At 37.9% G+C, this 25,451-nt stretch overlaps 1 protein-coding gene across 1 annotated transcript in view; it reads left to right on the forward strand.

Annotated features, from left to right (window-relative positions):
- Positions 1 to 25,451, forward strand: part of RBMS3 (RNA binding motif single stranded interacting protein 3) — a 233,661-nt gene that overhangs the window by 46,126 nt on the left and 162,084 nt on the right. The window contains exon 2 of the mRNA XM_053467792.1: positions 15,258 to 15,424. Within this exon, the coding sequence (XP_053323767.1) occupies positions 15,258 to 15,424 (167 nt within the window). The remainder of the gene's footprint in view (positions 1 to 15,257; positions 15,425 to 25,451) is intronic.

The raw sequence follows: 25,451 nt of genomic DNA on the forward strand, positions 1-25,451 counted from the left end.
TTTATAAAAGCTATATGATGCAATGTCAAGAACAACTTGTCAAGTTAACATTAACAGGGAAGCTAACAATCTTAAGTTACAAATCACATAAACAGCATGTACATGGTATAGTGTGCAATCTACTAACACCCTATTATTTTTCATAGAGATGTCTTTTTTTATTTATCTTCCTGATGTCTTTTTTATATATATTTAAAAGCTGTTGGTAACATGCGCGTAAGTCATTTAAAGGGGGACTGTCAAATCCGAGATAAAACCGTAATTAAATCTAGAGCTGAAAAACCATCTGTCACGGGTGCTGTTAATATTTTCATTCATGAATCATTTGAAATTGTTTAGATTTGCTCAAGCTCTGACATCACATCTGTCCGCATAAAAGCATAAGCATGGCATTTCATTCAAATGTTCATTCAGTTCCCATGATCTGTCAGTGTGCGCTGCTTTGCGATGTCACGCGATAAGCGTTTAGTATTAGAGAGACTACAGCTGTGTACTTTAATGTCAAAAAAAAAAACCTTGTGCTTAATGTCAGGTTTGAGAACTGAATATGATACCCTTGTATATCTATACAAATAAATTTCCCCTCCCTTTTTGATGTGTATGTATTCTGAATTATATATTTAAACAATATATATATATTTTTTTTAAAAAATTTTTATTTTTTTTTAAATGTCGGCTGAGCACGCTATACAAAGCCTGGGCAATAACATGAGAAAGGCTAAACAGAAGAGTAATAAAATCTGATTGTAACATGTCACATTTGCATTAAAGGTAGAATGAATAGATTTTTACATTATTTTTTTTATTTTCTTTTGTAGCTAATTACTTTGATTCAATGTTACCTGGAAGCCTCCAGGAATCACATACTGGGAAACCAATTTTAGAAATGATTGAAGATAAAGGGTTCTGTTCTCTGAGAAAGGATGGTTGATTGCAGTTGGTTGCGGTTCAACATACCGTGTTTTCCTTTACTCTGTGTAAAATATATATTACGTTGTGTTTTTTCTTTATCACAGTCACAAAGTGGCTTCCTTTTTATATATTTTTATTTATTTTTTTGTATTTTTTAAAACCTATTTAGTAGATGAGTTGTACTTTTGTTGTACAACTGGTATAGACTGGTATGTTGTAAACGTGTATAGGGTGTTATATGTATGGTTGATTAGTAGTGCTTGAATTCACTCTATAGGACAGAAGTATTTAATGTCCTTGACTTGCCTAGTTCACTTAGCTGCAGCCAGTATGCAAATCGGTGAAAAGCTCCATTAGGTTATTTGAGGGTAAAGAAACTCATCTATCAGTGTCTGCGAGACATCATAGCAAAGCTAAACGTGAGCGACTGTCCTTGAGACAGTGCTTCCAGACAGATATCTTTTTTCTATTTCATAGCCTAGTCAGCCTCTAAGGATGATGCATTTTTGTAGTGCTTTGGAAACAGGAAACAAATTACATATCAAATTCCCTTATGTCCTAAAGCTATAAAAATGACAATATGCATCAAAAAAATATAGAAATACACTTTTATTGTAGTGATTGTCACCTGTGTACCAACAACTGTGTGTTGCTTTCTTGAAGAGCTTATATAGAGAACAGGCATACCTACAGTCATTAATCACTTGGAGCAAACTCCAGGAAGGGAATACTCAGCAAATGCACCATATTCCAAGCAACTTTGGGCATTGATCTAACTGAGGACTGAATGTTGAGGGCACAACTCATGAGAAACGTATGGTGTCCGAATTGGAGTGGAGTTCTTGTAGAAGGCAATATAGCTTTTCTTTCGGTCTAGGATAGTGAGAAACTCTGGCGAGTTTTCCACTGTGAACAGGCCAAGATGGGACCTCAGATCTATTATTGAATAACTCAAGATGGAGAGGTGTACTTTGCGGTTGTTCTCTGGCTGATTTGGACCTTAGTGAGTAGACCCTAATGAGGTCAGTAGAACAGGAACACATTTACCCCTTTCTGTGCCAACGACGTATGTGACTGGCAGTAAGTATTCCAGCCAAACACATCTCCTACATGGCAAAGAGACAAATGCACAGGGAAGATACAATGTAAAGGAACCACTCAATCATATGCATTAAAGTGCTTATGATGGCTGGTGTGTCTCTTTGATCTTGCATCTCTTGAAGGAAGTGAGTATTTTAATAAATTGGCATAAAGTTCTTATTATGTGCCCATAAACACAAAGTTTTCAAAAAACATTAAAAGCAAACAAGTCTTCCCCTTTTAGGATTTTCCCCTCAAATATATCCCCCTCCAATCAAGCTCCCTAATATTTTATTTGCTTTTAAGACTTGCCATCAAAATAACAAATACAGTTGTAAAAGATAACGGTGAGCTGGATATTTGCATAAAATGGTAGAACGAAACACAGCCATTAAACATATGGTGTGTGAAAATGTGAACAAAGCTCTTCATGTGGAAACAACTGAATGCAAATGAATACTCAATGAACTGCTACCGTACCTTAAACATTTAACATAGTGAGCATTTATCTAAAAGCAATAATCCAGTATTCTCAGATAAAGAGTTATGGCCACATTTTCCATTTAAGGTTCTTGAGTGTTTCAGATTTTTAAGTTCTCTTATCCACAGTGTTAATCAGCTGTCTGTTTATGATTTATATACGGTATATATATATATTTATATATATATATATATATATATATATATATATATATATAATATACATACATAGAATCTTTCCACAAACAATTAGATTTTACCAGAACAATAGAAGTTCTAGAACTTCTTTTTAATCATTTTTTTTTTTTTGGAGTCATTTCGGCCAGCTGGTGAATCACAACGAGCAGGATGCTTGGTCAGACTGTCCCTGCATTTTTCTATATAATGGAAATCCAATCTCGAGTTTGCTTGAAAAGACGTACCAGTGGGGAATGGTGAGAAGTAAAAAGGTCATGGTTTGATTCACAATATGGCTCACAAATATGCCTCTTAGTTTTGCTACTGGAACATATATTTTTACACACAAACTATATTGTGCATTCACAAGAAGATCAGAACCTAAGAAATGTGCGCGGAATACACAATTTGGCATAGTAGTCTAGAGTTATATTATTTACAGATTAATATAGGTACAGGAATAATCTATAGCCATGTTGTCATTCTAGTTTAATCCTTAGGGTGCATAGTCCTTGTTATAAATCCACCTTGACACTTAACCTGCGGGAAAGAAATATACTGTCAGCAATGGTCACTCAACATCATCAAAGGTAGTTGAGTAGTTTATGTAAGTTTCTTCTAATTCACATTTGAATTTAAAGTAAGAAACACTACCTTAAAGTCAGTGGTGTATTTTGGTTAGTGTCTATAATGTCATATCCTGGCACTTTACCTCCTAAATATAAACAGGAACCTGAAAGCCTGTTCAACCAAGAGGACTATCTGCCCCTGGTTATGGCCTAGGATAGAAAATGCCACTGATGGTTTTAAAGCAGCAATCTATCTAATTTTCCTAGGTATCGGTGCTGGGAACAGTACTGCCCCTGCCCCTGGGCTGCTCTGAAGATTTTGGGTCAGTACAAGAAGCCTTATTTTGTGTTATCTTTTGGTTGGCCTTCCAAAATCACCAAACCTGAAAAAAGCTGGCAAGCAAAGTAGAACATAAACAACGGATCTACAGGATATGGCCTTAGTACTGTATTTAACCATCGCCTTCATAAATGCTTTAAAAATCGCTGCATTCTTTTAAAGACAGCATGTCGTCATATCCTGGGGCTACCGCCCCCTTAGACTTGCTGCCAGGGATAGGGAATGTATTGGTACAAAGACAACAGTGTCCCGGGCAAGGTTTGTGACTGTCCATAGAACATCATTAAACTGTTCATAACAGACCCCAGTAAATGTCCACCATAAGCAATGTAATATGTCACTGGCCCACCTGATGGTACAATCCTCAAACAAAAACAACTTTTCACAGTGTTAATATCACAACTGTATGCTTCTTCTCCTGTGGTTCTTCAGCCTTTTTTTGGACCCAAATTTGTCCTGCTGGTCCTATAACAATAAAATAGAGTATACCAAAATTTGATATACAATTTGGTTCAATTGTATAACTTCTCTTTAGACAAATGAGCAACGATAAACCACGATTCAAAATAATTCTAATAACATGCAAATAGAAAAGATACGTTTCTGAATAAAATGAAGAAACAAATCAGACAGTAACCATAAAAAATAAAAACTTGTGTTATGATGGATATTAGCACAAAAGTCTTTACTCTCCAATACAAATAAATGTATATCAGATTTATCCCTTATCCAGCCCCCCCCATCGCTAATCCATGTCTGGTAAGGCCACAGCATCCTGATTGAAAACATAATGTAATTTAATGTTGGCATATCAAATATGTTCTCTTGTAATGAGGTAAATTCTGACTCACTGTACAGATGGCCAACATTCTGAGCAGCCAAGAAAGGGAAAAAAAACATTTTTTATTATTTGGAAATATCTCCAGCAAAATTGTCCAATTTCTTTCTCTTGTTTGCCAGATATGAAATGAGCTCTCATAAGAAGTTATTTTAATTTTATGTCTCCTTACTGAATATACTAAATATTTATGTACAGAATAAATACGTGTATAGGTAAGTCTTATTATTTACGAAATAATGTAACAAAAATTACTAAAGGGACAGCAAATTGTATACTGCCGTAATCAGTGTTTACTGTAAAATCGTGCAATTCACATTTCCTTAATTTTTTTTCAAGGCATTTGAAAAGAGAGAGCACATTGCATGCAAGTACAGAGTATCATGACCTCTCTGCAAAGTTGTGTACTAGAGAAAACCTATTTTACATAATATATGGGGGAAAAAACTGGATATGCTTGCCCCAAACATCAATGAAAAGGATGTTTTCAATTTCGAAGAATAAAGTGTTATTTCATTATCTTCTTTTGGCGAGAACAGCTTAACTACTGTATATTCTAGATTTTAAATGTCAAAAATAACTTTTGTATTGAAGAGGAGAGAAGGGCAGCATATCTAGTAAGAACCATTTGGTTCAATATCTGAAATTGAATATGTGGAATATGTTTACGTTGGTGCATTCTTTAAGCACCAATGTAACTGGATATAACACCTGTTAATAGATCTTTTGGATAGATACAGCATGCTGAGTACCTCACTACATACCCATAATAAAGACAAGGAATTTATAAAAGCAAATTTAATATGGCGAATCGTCATTAATTCTAAATCATGGCCCCCCATTTATACTGTGAGGGGTGTTCTTGACATCCCATCATCATACCTGGGAACTTTTCAGGTTAAAATACATGGAGCCCTCCCGCTGTGGCTCAGGGTCCCAGAGTATGGTGACCTGGAGACTATGGCCAAAATCCATCACCATAAGGGACAGCTGCTCCATCAGCATTCCACCCAATAATTGCTGGCAGCCAGAGGGGATCTTAAGGGGTTAAGGGGTAGAGCATTGAATTTCCATCCACCTCGCAACCTATTGAAGGAGAGTGCTGTGATTGCATCATATACCAGAGCTTTTCTTTAATAGGTTGTGAAGCTGCAGCATGGGACGCCTGTGCTCCAAAAAACACAGTCAACAATCACTTCTATAGCTTAGTATGATCACCACTGCCTGTAAAAGTAGGACAGTGGGCAGCTAGGCCGGACAACAGGACAATTCCCATAAATCTGGACTGTCCTGACCAAAAAGGGTGGCAGCTATGCATCAGAACTATTTTCAAAAGGGCAGAGTAATTAAGATTGCAAAGCTTTTTCCTTTTTTTTTTTTTTTTTTACAGTACAATACAAGTTAAAAATGGAACATAGACATTTAACAATGCACTATAACACGTGCCTATTTATCAATTATAATAAACATTCTAGAGAGTGCAATTCATATTGTATGGGACTGTTCAGGATTACCGGTGAAAGATACCTCTGAATAATATGGCCATTAGAAAAGGTTTGGGCAAAGCAACTATATACATATACATATATATTGTGTATGTTGTATAACATGTAGAATTTATAGAACAAAATATAGTTCTGCAGAACATTTTTGCAGCTAAATCCATACAGATATTTCGCTGTAATGTTTAAACATTGTACACACATTCACAGCTTAGCACGTCAAAGCGAATCCAGAATGTATAGTATTTCTCCGCAAGAGTATTTATTTTGGCACCGAGAATTTTCTGTGTAAGGTAATAACCCAATATAACATATTATTTTGTCACTCTAAGCTGTATTGATTGTATTTCCTTACATAGAGGTCACAAAAGAAATATGCAATGGTATTTTGAGAGAGCTGATAATTCCTACGGGAAGTAGCAAGTAATACTTTTTTTTCAGTATGAAAAAAGTAATGCATATAGGGAGTCAAATAATTTGTATTTCTTGGTGTGGTATTTTTGATAAATAGTGTGGGTTTATTGGAAGAGCAATAGAGATATTTGCCAAGAAAATAGTTCATGGAATAGTCATTTTAAATGGTGGATCTAACAGCCTCTCTCGACTCCCATATTTTATAAATGTGAAGCATGCTGCAGAGTTGCTTGGCCGTTCCCCTGATGACATTTCCGTCACATTGCCAGAGGATATTCACATCCCCAGGGCCGCCATCAGAAGTTTTGGGGCCCATTGCGGAGCCCCCCTCCTTCATACCACCAGGATTTTCTCTTCTACTCATGTTTTCTGATGGCAAAGATGGCACACACACAAGCCGTTTGGGGGCACTGATAAGCCGTTTGGCTGCAAATATAGCGCAACAAGGCTTTTGGGGGCAAATATAGCGCCGACAAGGCTTTTGGGCGGTTTGATGACAAAGATGTCATTGAAGTGTCACAAGAGACTAACGACGCCTCTACCGGTGCGGGCTAAGGTGACCACATTTTATTTCAGGGATGAGCGACATTCAGGGATGAGCAAATGAGATTATACACACAAGCATACATTATTCACATTTGCACACCATCACACACACATAAAATACATTTCATATTATGGAAATGATTAAGAAGCTTTGGGAGCCATGCTGATTTTTAGTATGATAACAATATATATACCGTATTTGCTCGATTATAAGACGACCCTGATTATAAGACGACCCCCCAAAATCTGAATATTAACTTAGGAAAAAAAGAAAAAGCCTGAATATAAGACGACCCTAAAGGAAAAAAGTTTTACCAGTAAATGTTAATTCATGTAAACTATTTTTTTTAATAAAAGCTATGATTGAGAAAAATAATTTTTTTTTGTTTTTATTTCTTGTATTTTCCAACCTGTCCCCCAGTTACACACATCTGCCCCCAGGCTTGCCACACCAATATGGCACTGTGGCCCATGATATGCCTTTTAACCCTCTATATGCCACTGTGCCCCATGGTATGCCTTTTGACCCCCTATGTGCCACTCTGCCTCCAGAAATGCCTTATACCCCTATATCCCATTCTGGCATTTAGGGGGTTAAAATGCATATTATGGGGCAGAGTGGCATATAGGGAGGTATAAGGCATTCCAGGAGGCAGAGTGGCATTAAGGGAGTTAAAAGGCATTGCATAGAGCACTCTGCCTCCAGAAATGCCTTATACCCCTATATGCCACTCTGGCATTTAGGGGGTTAAAAGGCATATTATGGGGCAGAGTGGCATATAGGGAGGTATAAGGCATTTCAGGAGGCAGAGTGCTCTATTAAATGCCCCCTTAACGCCACTCTGCCTCCTGAAATGCCTTATACCTCCCTATATGCCACTCTGCCCCATAATATGCCTTTTAACCCCCTAAGTGCCAGAGTGGCATATAGGGGTGTAAGCCATTCCAGAAATGCCCTACACACACACACACACACACACACACACTTACTTACGGTGCTTCCAATTTCCTGCTGTATTGCCGGGGCAGCGGGTTGACGTCTCATTCCGCGGCAGCCGGAAGGAGGTGGAGTTGGCAGCGGGGGTTTGTATGCGTCCGTCGCAAATACCTTCCCCGGCTGTCAGAGATCAGGAACTCTGGAACTCTGATCTCTGACAATCGGGGAAGGTATTTGCGACGGACGCATACAAACCCCCGCTGCCAACTTCACCTCCGGAAGCACCGGTAAGTGTGTGGGGGGGGCGACGACAGGAGGATCCAGGTCCCCTGCAGCGGTGCGGGGGATCTGGATCTTAGTCTCCTAATCAGACCTCTATTTGAGGTCTGATTAGAAGACGACCCCGATTATAAGACGAGGGGTATTTTTCAGAGCATTTGCTCTGAAAAAAACCTCGTCTTATAATCGAGCAAATACGGTATATATATATATATATATATATATATATTAAATACATACAGTCATTACCATGAGCAGTCTCAGACAATTAACCCCCTCCATTAGCAGACATATGCAGTCCCAGATAATTAACCCCCTCCATTACCAGATATGAGAAATCTGAGACAATTAACTCCCTCTATTACCAGACATGAGCAGTCTAACACAATTAACCCCCTTCATTACCATACTCAGATAATTAACCCCTCTATTACCAGAAAAGAGCAGTCTGAGACAGTTAACCCCTCCATTAGCAGACATGAACAGTCTCAGACAATTAACCCCCTCTATTACCAGACATATGCACTTTTAGGCAATTATAATTTTATAATTTGTTATTTATGTATTTTTAAACGTAGGATGACTTTATTTCCCCAAGCAGATCACCCAGGACACGCAAAATATACCCTCCAATGCTTCTTGTTGGGAGGAGGGCATTGGCTGCTGGTACAATGCATGAGCAGTGCTACTAAGCAAAACAGCCCTTGTTTGAATAAAAGAAAGACATCAGAGAAACAAGCACTCCATTACTATCCCATTAATTATCATAAGTTCACTTGATACTTGTGTCAATTTAAAGGGATATTTGTGTCCAATAACAAACACTGTATGACTTATATTAAAGGCAGTGCTTTTAATATGAAATATGTATTATGATCAAGAACAGTAACTGGCGAAGGGACCCACTTAAGACTCCAGGAGAATGCGGTTGTTGTTTTGTAAAATAAATACTTGTAGACACCTAGACAATTTAGGATATTTGTTTACTAAGGTGCATTAATGACTATATTTTTGGCTGAGATCAAGCTAACTGTATTTGCTTTGCTGTTTGTATGCCTGTACAATCAGAACATGCCTTTATATCGCTTGTATATCAGGGGAGCCAGGTTTCTATACACAGGTGTTGGGAGAGCATGTTCACATGTTCCAATAACTGTTTCTGTGCGACTCCGTTAACAACTGAACCCCATTGTGCCATAGACAATTATCCGGGGAACAGGAAGACTAGGGGATTTATTAACACAAAATAAATGTATGTAACAAAATTGTGATGCAACCTTTAAGTAAATCATATACATTTCCGTAGATCATTAAATTTGGACCTGGTACAAATGCCAGCACAGCAGGAAGCTTGGCACTTTCCTTAAAATTGCAAATAGTAAAGAATAAATGACAAAGAGCTGGGACTTAATCATTTTGGCCATTGAGACATGTTAAACACGATTTTAAGCCTGTATCCAGATGTTTTATACTGAGCAATGTTCTACACATTTGGTTGCGTAATATGATTTTTAACCATGTAAAACTAGAACATATAATGTTCTTTCAGCGTTTATGTAAAATTAACAACCTCCTTGACCAGTATCTGCACAGTGTTGGGCTAACATCTTTTTGCTCTCAGGAGCATCTGTTTGTACTCTGAATGGGAACTGACATCATTAGTTAGGAATGTTGGCAGAACATTTTTTTTAGCCTTTGTTTTTGTTATAATGTTTAGAACTGTTTTGAAACATTATAAATCAGAGTCATGATATTAATTAAAGAGATGAATGCTTCACACGGCTCATTTGACTGCAACCGGTGTCTCGTTCTTAGTGCGAAGACAAGAAAAGGTCTGATTGGTGTAGAAAGCTATCTGGAATTTTCTGAACCTGTGACACTTCTTGGCTGTCGAAACAGATGTCCAGACTATCTTCTGCTTTTATGATTTATCAGTAAACTTGACTTGAATATTAATTTTGTTCTTGCATTTAGTTACTGACATATTTTAGAGCAGTGCTTCTTTTATGGAAAGAAGTCCAATCAGTTAAAAATGTTGCTTTGTAAAATTAGATCATCCTACAGTACAATCTTTACATTTTCGATATTTGGCAAAATTAAGAAGTTCTGGTATAGCCAATGTTGATTAGACCATTCCATTGTCGATAACACCACGTTCCAAAAGTTGCAATGATCTTTTAACAATAACCTCCAATTTCTTATTTATTAAGAAATGCTAAGAATTATAGTATAGATGTTTTTTAAGATGTTTTTGCTGTGGGCTACTCTTTTACTTTAAAGTTGCGGAAATATAATAGGCAGGGGACAGTAGATTACAATGAAAGACTATGCCAGAAGTTTTATTGGTGGTTGAATTGCTAACTTTATGTAAAGTCATATTTATACGAGAACAAAAAACGGCAATTTTATATTTTAAATTTCATTAGGGTACCGTTGACATTAAACTTACGTGATAAAAGTATAATTGAAGAAATGCGTGTAATTAGGATGTTTCTTTTAAAATGTTAAATACATATTTGGTACTAAATAAGAAAGTATTTCCTACACTATAATTTGACTTCTGAGTTATCATCTGTCTATCATTCGCATATAAATCCTCCGGGTGAGTTTCTAGATCACTCTCTTTGGCCACACCCACTCACTGCCCCCACTCCCTCCTACTCCAAAGCCCAGTTAATGTAATCTAGGGCTAGGCCGACCTCACTAGCTAATCACACCCCTCCCATTCCCAGCCCTGCCATTGTGTGTGGCTGATCCTGCCCCCTCACGAAGCCACTCCCTCAAAAGAGAGAGCACCGGATAGCGTTCCCCTGGAAATTTCATAGGAATGATTATCTATCTTGCTATTATTTATTAAAAATGTAGGAAAAATCTTCCATGTGTGTTTCATTGTTCATTGTCTGCCTTGTTGAGTGATGCTTATTTCAGTAAGATAAATAAGGCTGTGAGTTATGTCTCAGTTTTCCTCTACTGGAAAGAAGCTGTTGATAAGCTATAGGTTGTTTTCCTCTCTGTTGAAACCACTTCCTGTAAAGTTTGGACCACAGAAACTGTAAGACACTTATCTTGTTGTGGCCTCTGGGATTAAAAGTATTTCAATTAAAATATTTATAAAATTGACTCATTATAAGTATAAATGACAGAAAGGAGTCTGTCCAATCTTATAATTCATACCCAAGGATTAAGAAACTATGGTTATGCCAGGTGATTACAGACCCCTGGGACAGTCCACTGACCTTAGGGAAGGACCAACCCCACATGTTACTAACCTGGTATCCCCCTGCTACAGGGTTTCACTGGCATTTTTGTTTTCAGCTTAACTATTACTGACCCCTACACGATAGAGGCTGTCCCTGCTTCCTACTTCCACTATACGAGGCTGCTGTCAGACCCCGTGGCCTGTCCGTGCACAGGACCGGGGGCTCTTACCTGTCCATAATGTTGCTGTGTGCTTGTGTGCCACATCCCCAGACAAGGCCATGGCAAAGGCATCCAACGGTGGAATAGGCCGCATCCCTCGCCTTGCATTACTGGCTCACCCTATATAACCCCAGCACCTGCAGTAGTCTGTGCTTAGTATGGTATCTGACTTAGTGCAGACTCCATTCCTCCTTACTTTAGCTCACTAGTTTGTTGTCTTCGTTTGACCCTTGCCTTTGCTGCTTGACGTTCTGCTTCCTGACCTTGGCTCATCTTGTGACTATCCCAACTGTCTCCTGCCCCTCGGCTAACCTGTCCTGCCTGCCTCATCCTCTAGTTTGTCCCACTCAACATCCTTGGGCTTTCTGCAAGGCTCCAGTGCCTTACGTTCCTGTCTTACGCTCCCAGCTGTGCCATGATAGCTGCTTAAAGGGACGTTTTGTATGTATCCATAGTATCTCATGAACTCATTTTTACCAAGGCAAAAAGTGATAGTGTGCCGACAGATGAACTGTAAGCATTTACCATAGAAACCTCTGGAATTCTTCAGCTGATTGCTCCAAAATGCCGAACTTTTCACCAGAGTAGCTCTCCTTTTTCCTGGATACATATCAAACATCACAAGAAGCCATATTTGGGAAATTGGTAAAATCAATATTAAAACTACATATGACTTGTGCTTTAAGATTGTTAATGAATGTAAAAAAATAGACAGTAACACAAAGGGGAGACAGAGCTTAAAGGGACAGTCTACTGACCCCAAATTGCCTTATCAAACATTTTTACTAAGGTGGGAAAAAATAAGATCTGCAGCATAACAGTCCTTTTCCTCTTTACAATTTTCTGACGGTTCTAGCTGCCAGAAACGGTCTATTACTGTGTTTAAATAGTATAATAAGCTATCCACTCATATTTTAATCTTTAAACAATCTCATAAAGATTTATTGACTGTATAAAACCGTGAAAACTGACATATTTTCTTTAAAAGTGTCGTTGTTCCTATTGTTCGGAAATGAAAACTTTTAAAACTGAATACAGCATTAAAAAGATAATTCTTATTACTCGAGAGCCCAAAGCCTTCACAGAAAGAATATTTAATTATGTAAAATGTTGCCTCATTCATGATTTTTCAGGAAACGTCTAATTATAAGTGGCACAAAATCAGGCACTGATTGGTTGTAGCTCTAATAAAGCTTGTTAAATGTTTCTGTGTGTTTTTTACATAGAAAGAATAAATTGGATATCTGCTAAGGTTAATGTGCTAAACATGCCAGAGCATATCCGCTCTTGGTAATGTGGAGGTTAAAAAAAAAAAAAAAAAGGGCATATTACATCACAGTTCTTACATAGAAATATAGAAGTTGACTGCAGATTAGAAGTATTGGTCCCTTATTATTAATATTTATTGCAATTTTATATTAATAATATTTTACTAATGCTGTGTTAAATATTTTGTTTCTACCAGTATATTATAATTTTCCACACTTTTTTTCCGGAATTCCCTCCTAGTATATTATAACATTTCTTCTTTTTAACACCTACTTATCTCCTCTTTTATTTCGTCCGTTTAAAATTGTATTCTCTTGTATGTATGCCTTTGTAATTACTATAGCTGAATGTTGTGAAAAAAAACTATGCATAGTTTGATGAAAGCAAATATTCATGAGAATGTTTCGGCAGGAATTATGTGCATATTTTCATTAGAAAGAAGTATAGAAAAAACGTAATTAGCATATTGTAAATGTGTGTTGTGTCCTACATTTCATAGTAACAAAAAAACACCATTATTACCTTTCACTGGGATATTTTACATTTATTTTGCTTGAGAAAAGCCCTCAATAATCCATTGACGTCCACCCTAACACATCAATATTGTGAGCCATGGCATTTTCTGTTGCAATTTGCTTCAGTATAAATTAAGGATGGACTTGTACGTTTCACAACATGATCATTTAAAGGTTTAATTGAGGCACATGTATGATGTTTAATGGATAGCACAGCATTTTCATAGGAATATTCAAAAATTAGGTTTCATTTATATGGACTGTATGAAGGAAATTATGGTGAACCACATGAGTTGAACTGGATTCCCCAGAAGTACAGAAGTAATAGTACTAATGTTTTCTATAGATCACACATAGAGCCATGGGGCACCCTTCATGGGTTAATATTCCAAATATAAAGATGTTCTAAACCTTTATGGTAAATTAATTCAATAGTGTCTAAAATTCATAGTAGTTGTTTAGCAAGCAAGTGTGGTCCTCTCTGTTCATATTTAAAACATTATACATGGTCAATAAGGGACACTTGTTTTAGGACGTGTAGCTAGAAATATGTAGAATGTGGGCTTTGTAGAAACATCTTAGAAGACTTTGTGACCTACTGACCAGCTTTCCTGGGAACTCTCCTAGAATCTTTGGGTTGCAGAAGCAATGTTGAGGCACGCGCCACCCCTGCCCACTTCCCCTCCTACCACCTTCAGCGTTTTAGCATGTGGGGCTAGCCACACACGAAACAACAACAACAGAACGCCCACCTACATCAGCAGGACTGCCCATGGACCTGCCTTCTGCCATCCCAAAAAGGGAATGCTATGGTTAGAAGGAGCCTGGATGTATCCAGGTATCTATATAAGACGTTTAGAAGAAAAACAATTTCTAAACACATATTTGTAACTTTTACAGCAACAATTCTAGCCAGCATACATTCTGAGTTCCTAGGAAGGAGGGACATAAGAGGAGGGAAGAGAGATAGAGGGATTTGGGTCCGCCATAAACGGCGATTCTTAGGAGATATATGATGCTATATAAATAGAGAACTGTTGATCTTGAAAGTAAAATTCTGAGAATTGTCATGACAAGGTAGATTTACAGGTACTGCACTTTTAAAAAGTTATCCATGATTTATGGTAGACAACCAGACGTAGATGGCTGGAATTCCTGACCTGCTTCTTAAATGATGTCCTTCGGAATGCTATGGTCCTATTATTTGTTGTTGTATCTTTTGGTTGTTTGTGATTATGTGGCATGTTTTGATAGTTTAATACCAGATACCGACAGGCACATTCCACCAGGCGTAAATGATTAATATGCTGAAATGATTGTATACACATAGGATGATGTGTATGTATTTATCTAGAAGAACACATACAGTAGCTAATAGATTCATGATTCTCTTTTAACATCCTTGAGCTCTATTGACATCCAGTGCTAACGATATTCTACATGACTTAAGGTTTGACAGCCAGTTTCCTTATGGAAATGCATGCATATAATGGTTAATCATTTTATGTTAAAATACAGTATAGTATATTGACCAGTACAGAATACAGTTATATTTGACATGGCAGAATTGTATATTAACATTTTGACATATTTGTAATTATGTGGAACATGGGTCAGCATCATGGGTCAAAAATTATAACAATAAGAGGGCACTATGATGTAAATATGAGTTATCTTGGAGATGAGTTAATTTAAAATGAGGACCGCCTGTATTAGACTGCTGATTTACATCACACTTCATAAAGCTCCTGGTTCTGTCATGGCCTGTTTCAGATATAATTAACCGCATCCAATAAATACAAATTGGAAATATTTACAATATAACTTTCTTAACCTATTTTAATTGCCACTAATTACTTTGTGTTTTAGAAAACAATAACTCTTATTGTCTATGTTATTCCTTGTCATGCTGTGTGTACTATTATGTAAGTGGTAATTCTAGTATTTAACACGTTTTTCCTTTTTTTTTTGTCTTGCAGCAGTCCTATGCACCAGCTCCCCATCCCATGGCTCCCCCCAGCCCCAGCACAAACAGCAGTAACAACAGCAGTAACAGTAGTGGGGAACAGTTGAGTAAAACAAACCTTTATATTCGTGGACTTCCACCGGGCACCACGGACCAGGACCTCATTAAACTGTGCCAACCGTAAGTATCAAGTTGTTCGAGTTTAAGTTCACTTTAGGTTCTTCTTGTATCTCTTTCTCATATTGAATGTACGTTCCTTTATAATAATCAGGTTGATGCCCAACCTGATTATCAGCCTGCCAGACTCTATGACTAAGAGTTGATTGCCTGTGACACGGCCTTGTGATCTCTGGGGATGGGGAAGGCATTTGCCCCCCATCACTGGCTACTCACTTAGCAATTGTCCTTCCAGTTTGCATCTAGCAGTGCTTATAGGATAATTCTCTTGGATGCCATGTGGAGAACAAGAATGAAGACCTCTGGCCCAGAGGTCCCTAAAATTGCGGCGTTTCTTTAATTGGCAGGACCACTCCGTTATATCCAATCTAGCCTTGCCTCAGGGCCACCATTACTGGGAAATTCCTAGGTGTACCCATAAAATCTAAAATACCACATCTAGAGGACATTTCTTTTCAATTCCCATGGCTAAGTAAACTGCTGCTATCCCCATTGAATTATGAGCCCCTTACATCTATACACTACATCTATATCAGCCCAGGGTGAACAGTATTATCATTCTCAATAATATTCTTTTTTCTTGCCCTATTATTCTTCACTCCCCTAGATGCTAGGAGTTTGTTAATTACTTTTAACTGTCCGGTCTTGTTATAGATGATTTTTGGACCGTCAGCATTATCTTTTTTTTCAGATTCTCTATAAGTTAATTACAAAAAGTTTTTTTCTAGCAATAATTTCAATATAAATTCCCCAAACATTTTTACTAGATTCTGTGCTATTTATCAATTTGTCATTTGTCTGTTTGCCAGTGCCTGATGTAGCCTAAATGTAAAACCCAATTTGTAACATTCCAGCTTGTTTATCACATTTGTACATAAAGCAGTGTCAGGGGGTTAATTGAAAGCTAAGTAAACTTCACCTGAAAAGCCATTCAAATAAATTGATTTATCTAACCCTTGGTCAAGCGTTGCTTTTACTAGTCACAACATACAAATTCAGAATCATTCTAATAAACAATAAACTACACATTAGTGAATGTGTATAAAACTGTTGCATATCCCAAGTGACCATATTGAATATGCCACGCAGGTATTAGCTTATACTCTATGTATGTGTAAAGCTTGCTATTTCAATCTATGCCACGCCCAGCTCCCCGCCCATTTCCCTTTAAATGGGGGTGTTTCCTGCTGCCATCAGCGGGCACGCCCCCGACATCAGTGGTAACGCCCCCGACGTCAGCAGGAACTCCCATTAACGTTAGCGCGACCACCCACTGACATCAATGGACCGCCCACCGCTGACGTCAGTGTGCAGTCCTGGCCATGTCCCGTAAGGGAAGGCTCCGGGTAGCCGGAGCCCAGAAGTTGGTATGTAAATGCCCCATCTAAAGATCTCACTACGCATTTCCGTTTCAGCACTTCTTCCCTTCCCCATTCTCTATTCTTCACATGTAGGCAATGTACCGGGGACACTATGGATTGCTCTGATCACGTGCAGCCTCCATCTTTTGCCATGTGTTAAAAAAGCCTTTCTATATATTTATATATAAAATATAGGCAAAAGCCTTGTGTTACCCTGCCCCAGAATGTTCCGTGGAAGTGTTTTTTTATTAAAATGCCAGCATTGTTGAGGATCTGGACCATAAAATGGTATAAAGAACTGGCCCATAGTACCCTTCTGCATATTCTATCCCAAGATGCATAGTGCACATCACTGCAACGCTAAGCCTGTTACATGCTGACCATTGAGCTGATCTTATCTTACCATTCAAAGCAGAAACCATTTAGGATCCTTAATAGACATTTTGTCTACCGTATTATTTGTGCACCCACATCTCTTAAATGTGGGCGTTTGGAAGAGTTTCTCTGTATTCATAATTATTTTCTGTGAAATCTCTTGGATCGTTGGGGATGTTTTTACGAGGGACAGAAACGTTATAATGCTGTTCATGTGGGTGCTGTCCATTAAACATGATAGCAGACAGATTTGACAAATTATCTAATGCTAGCAAATCTCTTATCAATTTGTGAGCAACGCTGTCACAGTAATCTGTCAAGCTGTTTTGACTTAACCAGAGGAAAACAAGTCATCATTAATTTTAAGCATCGATGTAAGTAAACCGTGAGCTTGGAATGTTGCTGATGTTGCTGGATATGTTTAAAAATAAATCTGTCTCGAGGGTGTACTTTTTATTCTTTTTTTTTTTTTTGGACAAAATGATTTTTGAAGTAATTAACGAGTAATTGTGACGTTCTATGTGCTTCTTATAAATATATTTAAATTATTAGAATGTAATATTATAAACTATTAATAATATGCTAATTACATACTTAATTTGTGATATGTTGGGCCGATTTGCATACATCACCTGCACTCTCCCACTCATCATCAATGTTCTCCTCGCTTAACAAATGTTTGAAGAATTAGTTTTTATTGTTGATGTTTATCATCTTTTCTGTGGAATAATATGGAGCCATTTCAATAGCACACGAATATTTCAGGTGACACATATGTTGGGGGTATGACCAGATGCGGGAAGTGGAGGGGTGTGGATGGCGTCTGAGGCATGGCCACCTCCCTACCTTACCTGAACGACCATCTGATGGTACTCTGCTGCAGATTGTCACAAGGTGGCCAAGTGGGAGCTACAATGGAGGTTTGCGCAACACTGACCACTATCAATTTTACAGCTCCTTAGGCCAGTTAGATGAGATCAGAGGATCTCCTCCAGCCAACCCATGATGATAAACTACTGCCGGTTGGTGGCATAGCACAAGGAAAACTAGACTGTGTTAAATCAGTGAGAGTTCTTGAAGGAAACATCACCTACTGAACTATGCATTCTACAGGGCTACTTAAGTCCTTTTCATGGTACTGTAATTATAAGACTGTAATGTAAAAATAGCTATTATTTGTTACTCTAATAACCAGAGATTCTCATAACTGCTCTTGAGTGGAAGATTTTATTTAGCACTTTAATTACAATTTATCAACATTTTTGCCCTCCAAGGCCCGAAGGAGTTCTTGGTCTGTTTAAAACAACAACACATTTTAATGAAAATGCCTGACTTCACTGCTTCTTAATAATTGTAGTTGATGAGCTTAATGAAACTCTCTTCTGCTCTAACACCATTACAAAGAATGGGCATTTCTCCTGCTCCCAGGATTTACAAGCAGTGTAATTAAAGATTACAGGTTTTTTTAAACAATGTACCTGCATTGTACGTTAATATTATATATGTAAATATATACAGACATAAAAACACTTGGTAAATAAGGTTATTTAAACAGGACACTCCATATATAGCCCAACCAATGAAGAACTTTGTAAGTACTTTAATATGTATTCATTTTCTGAAAGAAAAAAACAACAAAATCACAATAGGAGATCGCCCACCCTCATTGGTCCTTTTGGCTACTTGAAGCAACCAATCAGTGGTAGGAAGGTGCTCCCATTGAAATCAATGGGAGCACTTTCTGTGCATGTAAGTAGTGGCTCTTGTTAGACCCGATGAAATTCTTATGTGGACATAAAAGTGTGTGCGCCGGCAACCAACTACATCTCCTACAAGCCAAAGAGCTTTGGTGGAGGCAAATACATAGGTAGAATTCATACATTTGCAAGGGGAGGGGTAGGGGAAGAATACATTAATTAGGATTAATTTAAAGAAGACATTGGCTACCATATGCATTCAAGTGCAAATGATGGTCGGAATACCCCGGAATGACATTTATTCACAAGATTATCTTAATGAGATCAACAACTAAGACCATGTGGCGTTAACCATGATTAGTATTGCCTCTAGTTTAAAACATAGTTATTCAGAAATCACCTACTTGCCTTTGTGTAAACATCTTGTATTGTATTAATTTTGTGTTTGAGAAAGTATATAATTAGAACACATTTTCCACATTACTGTGAAGATAAAACACCTGTGAGTGATCTCATTTTGCGAAAATGTTTATGTTAATGTGAAAGCTATTTGAACACAAGAGTAGTTTGGGGATAGGCAACTCACACCCTATTTTCAATCTGAAGAATATTTTTCATCAGCAAATTGGATGAGGTATGATTGCTGATCACTATTCAACAATATATACAGTTTTCATATGTTTACTCAAAAAATTGGCTTTTAACGGCAACACTATGCTTATTTTCTAAAGGGGTACCATGTTATAAGCAGCCTTTTAGGAACATAAAAACATGGAATTTGACGGCAGATGAGAATGCCCATCAAGTCAGACCATAATAATTCCTTGGTCTTAGATTCGGGATAGCTTTGTGCTATATACACTGCATATATAAATTCCCTCACTGTATTAGCATCTTCCACTTCTGTTGGGATACTGTAACATGTATCTACCACTCTCTCAGTAAAGTAAAGGCTTACAAATAATGGTAATGTTCACGACAGGCAATGTTTTTCCCTGTAGCCCCGAAATTAATGTGACTCGCCCCTTTGCAGTGCACATGGAACATTGGTGATGACACAAATGACTCAAGCTTTAGTGGTTGCTGTTCATGGGGTGACCTGGTATTTTTTATTTAAGAGAATCAGGCTTGGTGGTATCTCTGAAATCATGAACCTGGAGATATGATAACCAGAACAACATTAAAGACTTTAGATTGCTCCTCACTTTCATCCTTTAGCATCCTTGAGCGTAGAACGTGTCTCGCTTTACAAAAAAAAACAAAGCCAACTAAATTTAAGCTCTTAACCTTGTGAAACCTGTGGTGTTATCAAGTCAGTTGTATTTACAAAGGAATTACTCTTTGTAGTATAATTGGTTTGTATTGGAGGTCAAGGATATCAGAGGGGGCAGGATTTAAATCAATTTTCTTCTCTGTTAGCTAGAAATTCTCTTGTAAAGCTTATAGAATTTTTTATGCTTTGATGCTCTGAAACACATTCCATTGGCAAGTACACATCAATGCGTTATATTATCAATTGCCCTTAAACGACTCCGTCAATTGACAAATATTTTTAGAAGAGGAATTGTGTTCTTTTATATGCCTTGGAATAATAACCGAAAGAGAACCGGCATTGTTGAGTTAGTTTTGTGTAAAGGTGGTAGGAGTTATGTACAGGGCCGGCCCAAGACATAGTGCCGCCTGGGGCGAAGTTTGAAATGCCACCCCGCCGACGCCACTGCTCATTATCTACCTTTCCTCTCCCTACCTTCTCATTATCTACCCCCCTCCCTCCCTATTATCTACTCTATCCCCCCCTTTGTACTTCACTTACCTTCCAGCAGTGCTGCGGCGAGAGTCTCCTTGCTCAGCCGCGGTGCTCGCTGCTGAGCGCCAGAAATGATGTCATATTCCGGCGCTCAGCATTACAAGCCGTCACCAAGACCAAGCTAGAGGGCTCGCAGAGGAGAGAGAGGGGCGCCGAGCGGGTACTGACAACTTGATAAGCGAAAACCACTTGGCGCCCCTCTCTCTCCTCCGCTTCCAAAAAAAAAACGGCGCCTGGGGCAATTGCCCCATTCTGTTCCATGGCAGGGCCGGCCCTGGTTATGTATGTATCCACTCTCATTCTGATAAATTACATACTGATTCTAGGTTAGTACATAAAATTTCAGGAGTTAAAACTTAGACTTGCCAGTCTATAGATCCTGCAATATGGTATTATCTCACAGCAGGCCGGAACCTCTTTGATTATGTTCCACAAATTATAGATTACAATTTTGTTCTCTATATGCATTATAATGCAATATTTTAAGGAAGTTACAGAAAGAAAAGACACGATTGTGTCTTTCTTTGAAAAGGCAGCAGGCAATCTTCACCAGCCCTTATAATGATAAAGTACTTTAGTTCCTCACAAATACTTTTGACAAACACTCAGCTGTGTTTAGATTTATCAGATTGAAATGATTTTGTTCCTTGGCTCCCCTTAAGTGCTTTGAGGACTAGAACAAGCTACCTCCAGCAGCTGAGTGAATTTCTGGAGTCTGCTCTAAATTATGCATGACCATCTCTTCTCACACACAAGTTCTAACACGAGCATATCTAGTTACCACTCACCACGAAGACATCTGGATTATATGAGAAACCAAGAGGCATGATAGCATTTGTAGAAAAGGAGAACATGATTGACAGAATTGCTCTTGATAAATGACCCAATAAGTCCGAAGAAATACTTTTGTGCAAAGTCACATTCTGGATTGGCTATAAGAATCGCGCAATTATTTTACTTTGCACAAAATCTCCTGAAAAAACACAATTTATTGCACTGTTAAATCCAATATAGTCAATATCAAATATAATCTCTCAATTTAACACCAATTTACTTAAAAAAATGTAGATTCTGTTTTTTTAAATTTCCTTGTAAAGTTACAACAATAAGGCCACATTTCTTAATATTGATTTAATGTAATAGACTTTAAGTTGCTTTCCGAGTGATCAATATTTATCTTTTATGTTTTATAAGAGGAATTATGATAGGAAAGCCAAGCGAGCAGCACTGATAGCTACTATAGAATCTGGTAAACGCTTCCATTTTTAATTAAAAAGACTGTAAACAACACATTTACTCTGTTGATAATTATGATCAATGTACAATTTTGCGTAGTGAATACGTATAGTAATGTTTAAAAAATATATGTATAATTAACAGAATAAGATGTATGTAGGAAATTCCATTTAAGATCATTGAGCTGCAGAAAAGACAAACATCAAACAAATAAATAAAAACTCGGATACAAAGCTCACCGCTTATAATGAGGAAAATGACTTCACCACAAAATGTTGTACATTTGCTGTATGTATGTGTTTAACACCTTGATTCCAGTATGCTACTAGTAGTTTAGCGACTTCATGTTCGTCTTCATTTACAAATCTCCCTGGTCCCCTCCCAGGAAATCCGTAGGTTCACCGTCAGGAGTTAAAGGGCCGTGCGAGCGACTCTATTGGTCGTTTGTACGGACCTTTAACTCTTGGAGCGGGGAGACCAGTGGTCTCCCCCAGTCGAGTTTCGGCACCAGGATTTTAAAAGTCTGCACGAGAGACTCTATTGGACATTTAACCCCTGTTGGCGACCAATAGAGTCACTTACACAGACATTTAACATCTGACAGCGGAACCTGGCCGCTCCAAGAGTTAAAGGTCCATACGAGTGACTCTAATTGTCGGGAACTTCTGGAGCAGGCCCAGGCTGAGTTTCGGCTCCAGGATTTTAAAAGTCTGTCTGAGCAACTCTATTGGTCGCCAGCAGGGGGCTCGTCTTCCATCAACCAATGAAGTGCAGGTTAGAATCGCTCGTATGGACCATGGTCTCCCCAGGCCAACTTCCGCTGTCAGACACTTCGTAGTTTGCCAGGAACTGCCTGATCCTGAGTGAGGAACCAGTCACTGTCCTAGACTGTTGTAGGTTGTAGGCTTGTTAATTATTGACAATCCTACTCTCCTGATTCCCTCAGCCTTTGGAAAATTGTCATATCCTCTTGCACTCAATGCACCTATCCCCAAAACCTCAAGCTTTTCCTATCACAATGCCACAATTTTCCTAGTCTGGAACTGTTAAAAGTGTTTTACTGTATGTCACGATTACTGTTGCTCCTTTGTATTGTGGATGAATGGCTGTTTCCAATGTACTGTTTATATTATTGATACCCCAAAAATGCAATCGCTGTATATGCTTAGTTGAGCAGCTTTGCAGCTTGCCTTACATATAATGTATGTTCTATTTTTGAATAAACTCAACCAAGCAGTTCCACTGTGAAGCTTTTATCACAAATATATTTGCAGTGAACACCAGTTTAAATGTGTGAAGATGTAACTAGGATTAGCGTTCATATACCTGTATCTAATGTGGCAGTTCTTCTTTAACAAAAATAACCTAATCTAAGCCATCCTGTTGTAATGACACAACACTTAATTCATTCAGAAATAATATTTTGTTTATATTGGGTTTAACAGTCATTTTTATATAATATTTTTCTTTATTACATGCATCAATACTTAGTTTTTTTTACTGCACTATTATGTTTCTACATATACACCTTATTTTTCTTCTGAAATAACAAATGGCATTGACATACCTAATACGTAATATTTTGTTTTCTTGAGTTACTTTTTTGTTTCTTGAGTACAATCTAATTATGTTTAAAATAGCAAATTAGTTCTGTAGACATAAGAACAATTTAAATCCACATTCCGCTATTATTTTTGCTAATCTTTAACATGGGGAGATTGATCAAATCATTATTGCAGTTCCGCTCTAGTGTACCAACAATTTGCAACTTACATTTTAATAATGTGTTAATCAATATGGGAAAGTCTAAAAAGATTATAAAGACATCAAAACCCAGAGTGTCACTGTTTGTGGATCTTGAAGCTTAATCTATGAAGCACTTTGTATATTTACAAATATTCGGATACTGCAATAATACTTTAAATGATACCAGAAAAGAACTCATGGTCCCTTTGCATGTTGTCTAACAATGCAATTTTGCAGATTCCCCTATAAGTGATTGCCCCTTTCTCCACCCTCAGCTATTTTCAGACACACCTGATAAGTTAGCAGATGCAAAACCAGGGAATGGTACAGCAGCAATGGTTTATTCCACTGAGCAGTAATAGACAAAAAACAGTACCGTACAGCAATCTGGGGTCTTGGGTAAGGGCGTATCAGCAAAGTCCATAAAAGAAAGCCAAGGTCAAAGTCCATATAATCCAAAAAACGAGTATCCAGCAATAAGGGATGAGGAATACATAAAGGGACTTGAACAAACAAGCAATGATGGACTAGTGCTGGGGGTTTAAATAGCCAAAACTTAGCTCCTCCCCCCAGATCCCAGAGACCCTCCTCCTCCAATAGTATATGGTTAGTGGTGAACTGTCCGTCACCGCTTGTCCACGCCCCTTGTCCTCCTGCATCATCGGACCCAGGACATGCCCCCCGCCATCAGCAATGCGCCAGCACTCGCCCTACGCTGTGCCCGTCGCACTAGAGGCTGGGGATGTGTGTGTCCCCGCCGCGTGAAGACCCTTGGTGGGAGACGAGGTAGGTCCCTGACACTAATCAATGACATTATCATTAATCATTGGACCATGGAAGTGTAAGGCAGCAGGACTGCAGCTTCTATTATTTGAAGGATGCATATTAAGTATACATGCCTCATTACTGGGGGTGCCAGGGTCTGTCAACTACCCTTTTTAGACATGAGAAACTATTTAAAGGTTATGTTCTACCTACTCTGCTGAATTTAACAAATTCATAACAAACTACAGCATTGAAAAGATAATTCCTGCCCACCTCTTTCCAGAAAAACAAAATATTTCACTCTATTTCATACCTTTTGCAGTGAACTCTTAATTGTCGTGTGGAAAATACCTTTAAGGGGTGAAATGTTCAAATGCTTCAATATTTTATATATTAATATTTAAACTGTAGCAATCCTGCAAACTCCTGGCAACATGAGCCCAAAGGAGAGTGATGTATTGTTCAGGTCCGTCCACAATGTATGCCTTTTGGTGTGGCTTCCTGTCACATGCTGGTCAATTTAGCCCAGTTTAGAAATCAGTATGCAATCAGTAATTACATTTTTTTTAAAAAAACATTAAAAGTGTAATAAAATTAAAAAACAAAAAACCCCAGTGATGTCACCATAACACACTAAGTTCCAGGAAAATTTAAAAACAATGTCCAAAAAATATATAAAAAATAAAAAACAAATAAAATGTTTATAGTTAAAACCAAGTATTAAAATTGACATCTTCCCAAAAATTCTGGCATGGGAAATTGAATTGCCTGGCTTAAAAGATGTAGGACATAGACATAGGATGATCGGATGTCAAAATTCCAAATTAAAAAATGCACCCCTCCCCCAAATGTAGGCTTTTGGGCTTTTAGCCCACAAACAACGGAAAAGAAAACCTATGCATAGGTGGTATCACTGTACTCGGGAGATGTTGCTGAACACATATTGGTGTGTTGTTTTAAAGGTTATTTTGTCCCTGCATGCTTTATTTGCTGAGAAATTAAGAGAGCTCTAGAAAGTATTCCTTGCTTATTAGTTTATGTCA

Source organism: Spea bombifrons, chromosome 5 (genome assembly GCF_027358695.1).
Source record: "Spea bombifrons isolate aSpeBom1 chromosome 5, aSpeBom1.2.pri, whole genome shotgun sequence".
Lineage (NCBI taxonomy): Eukaryota > Metazoa > Chordata > Amphibia > Anura > Pelobatidae > Spea > Spea bombifrons.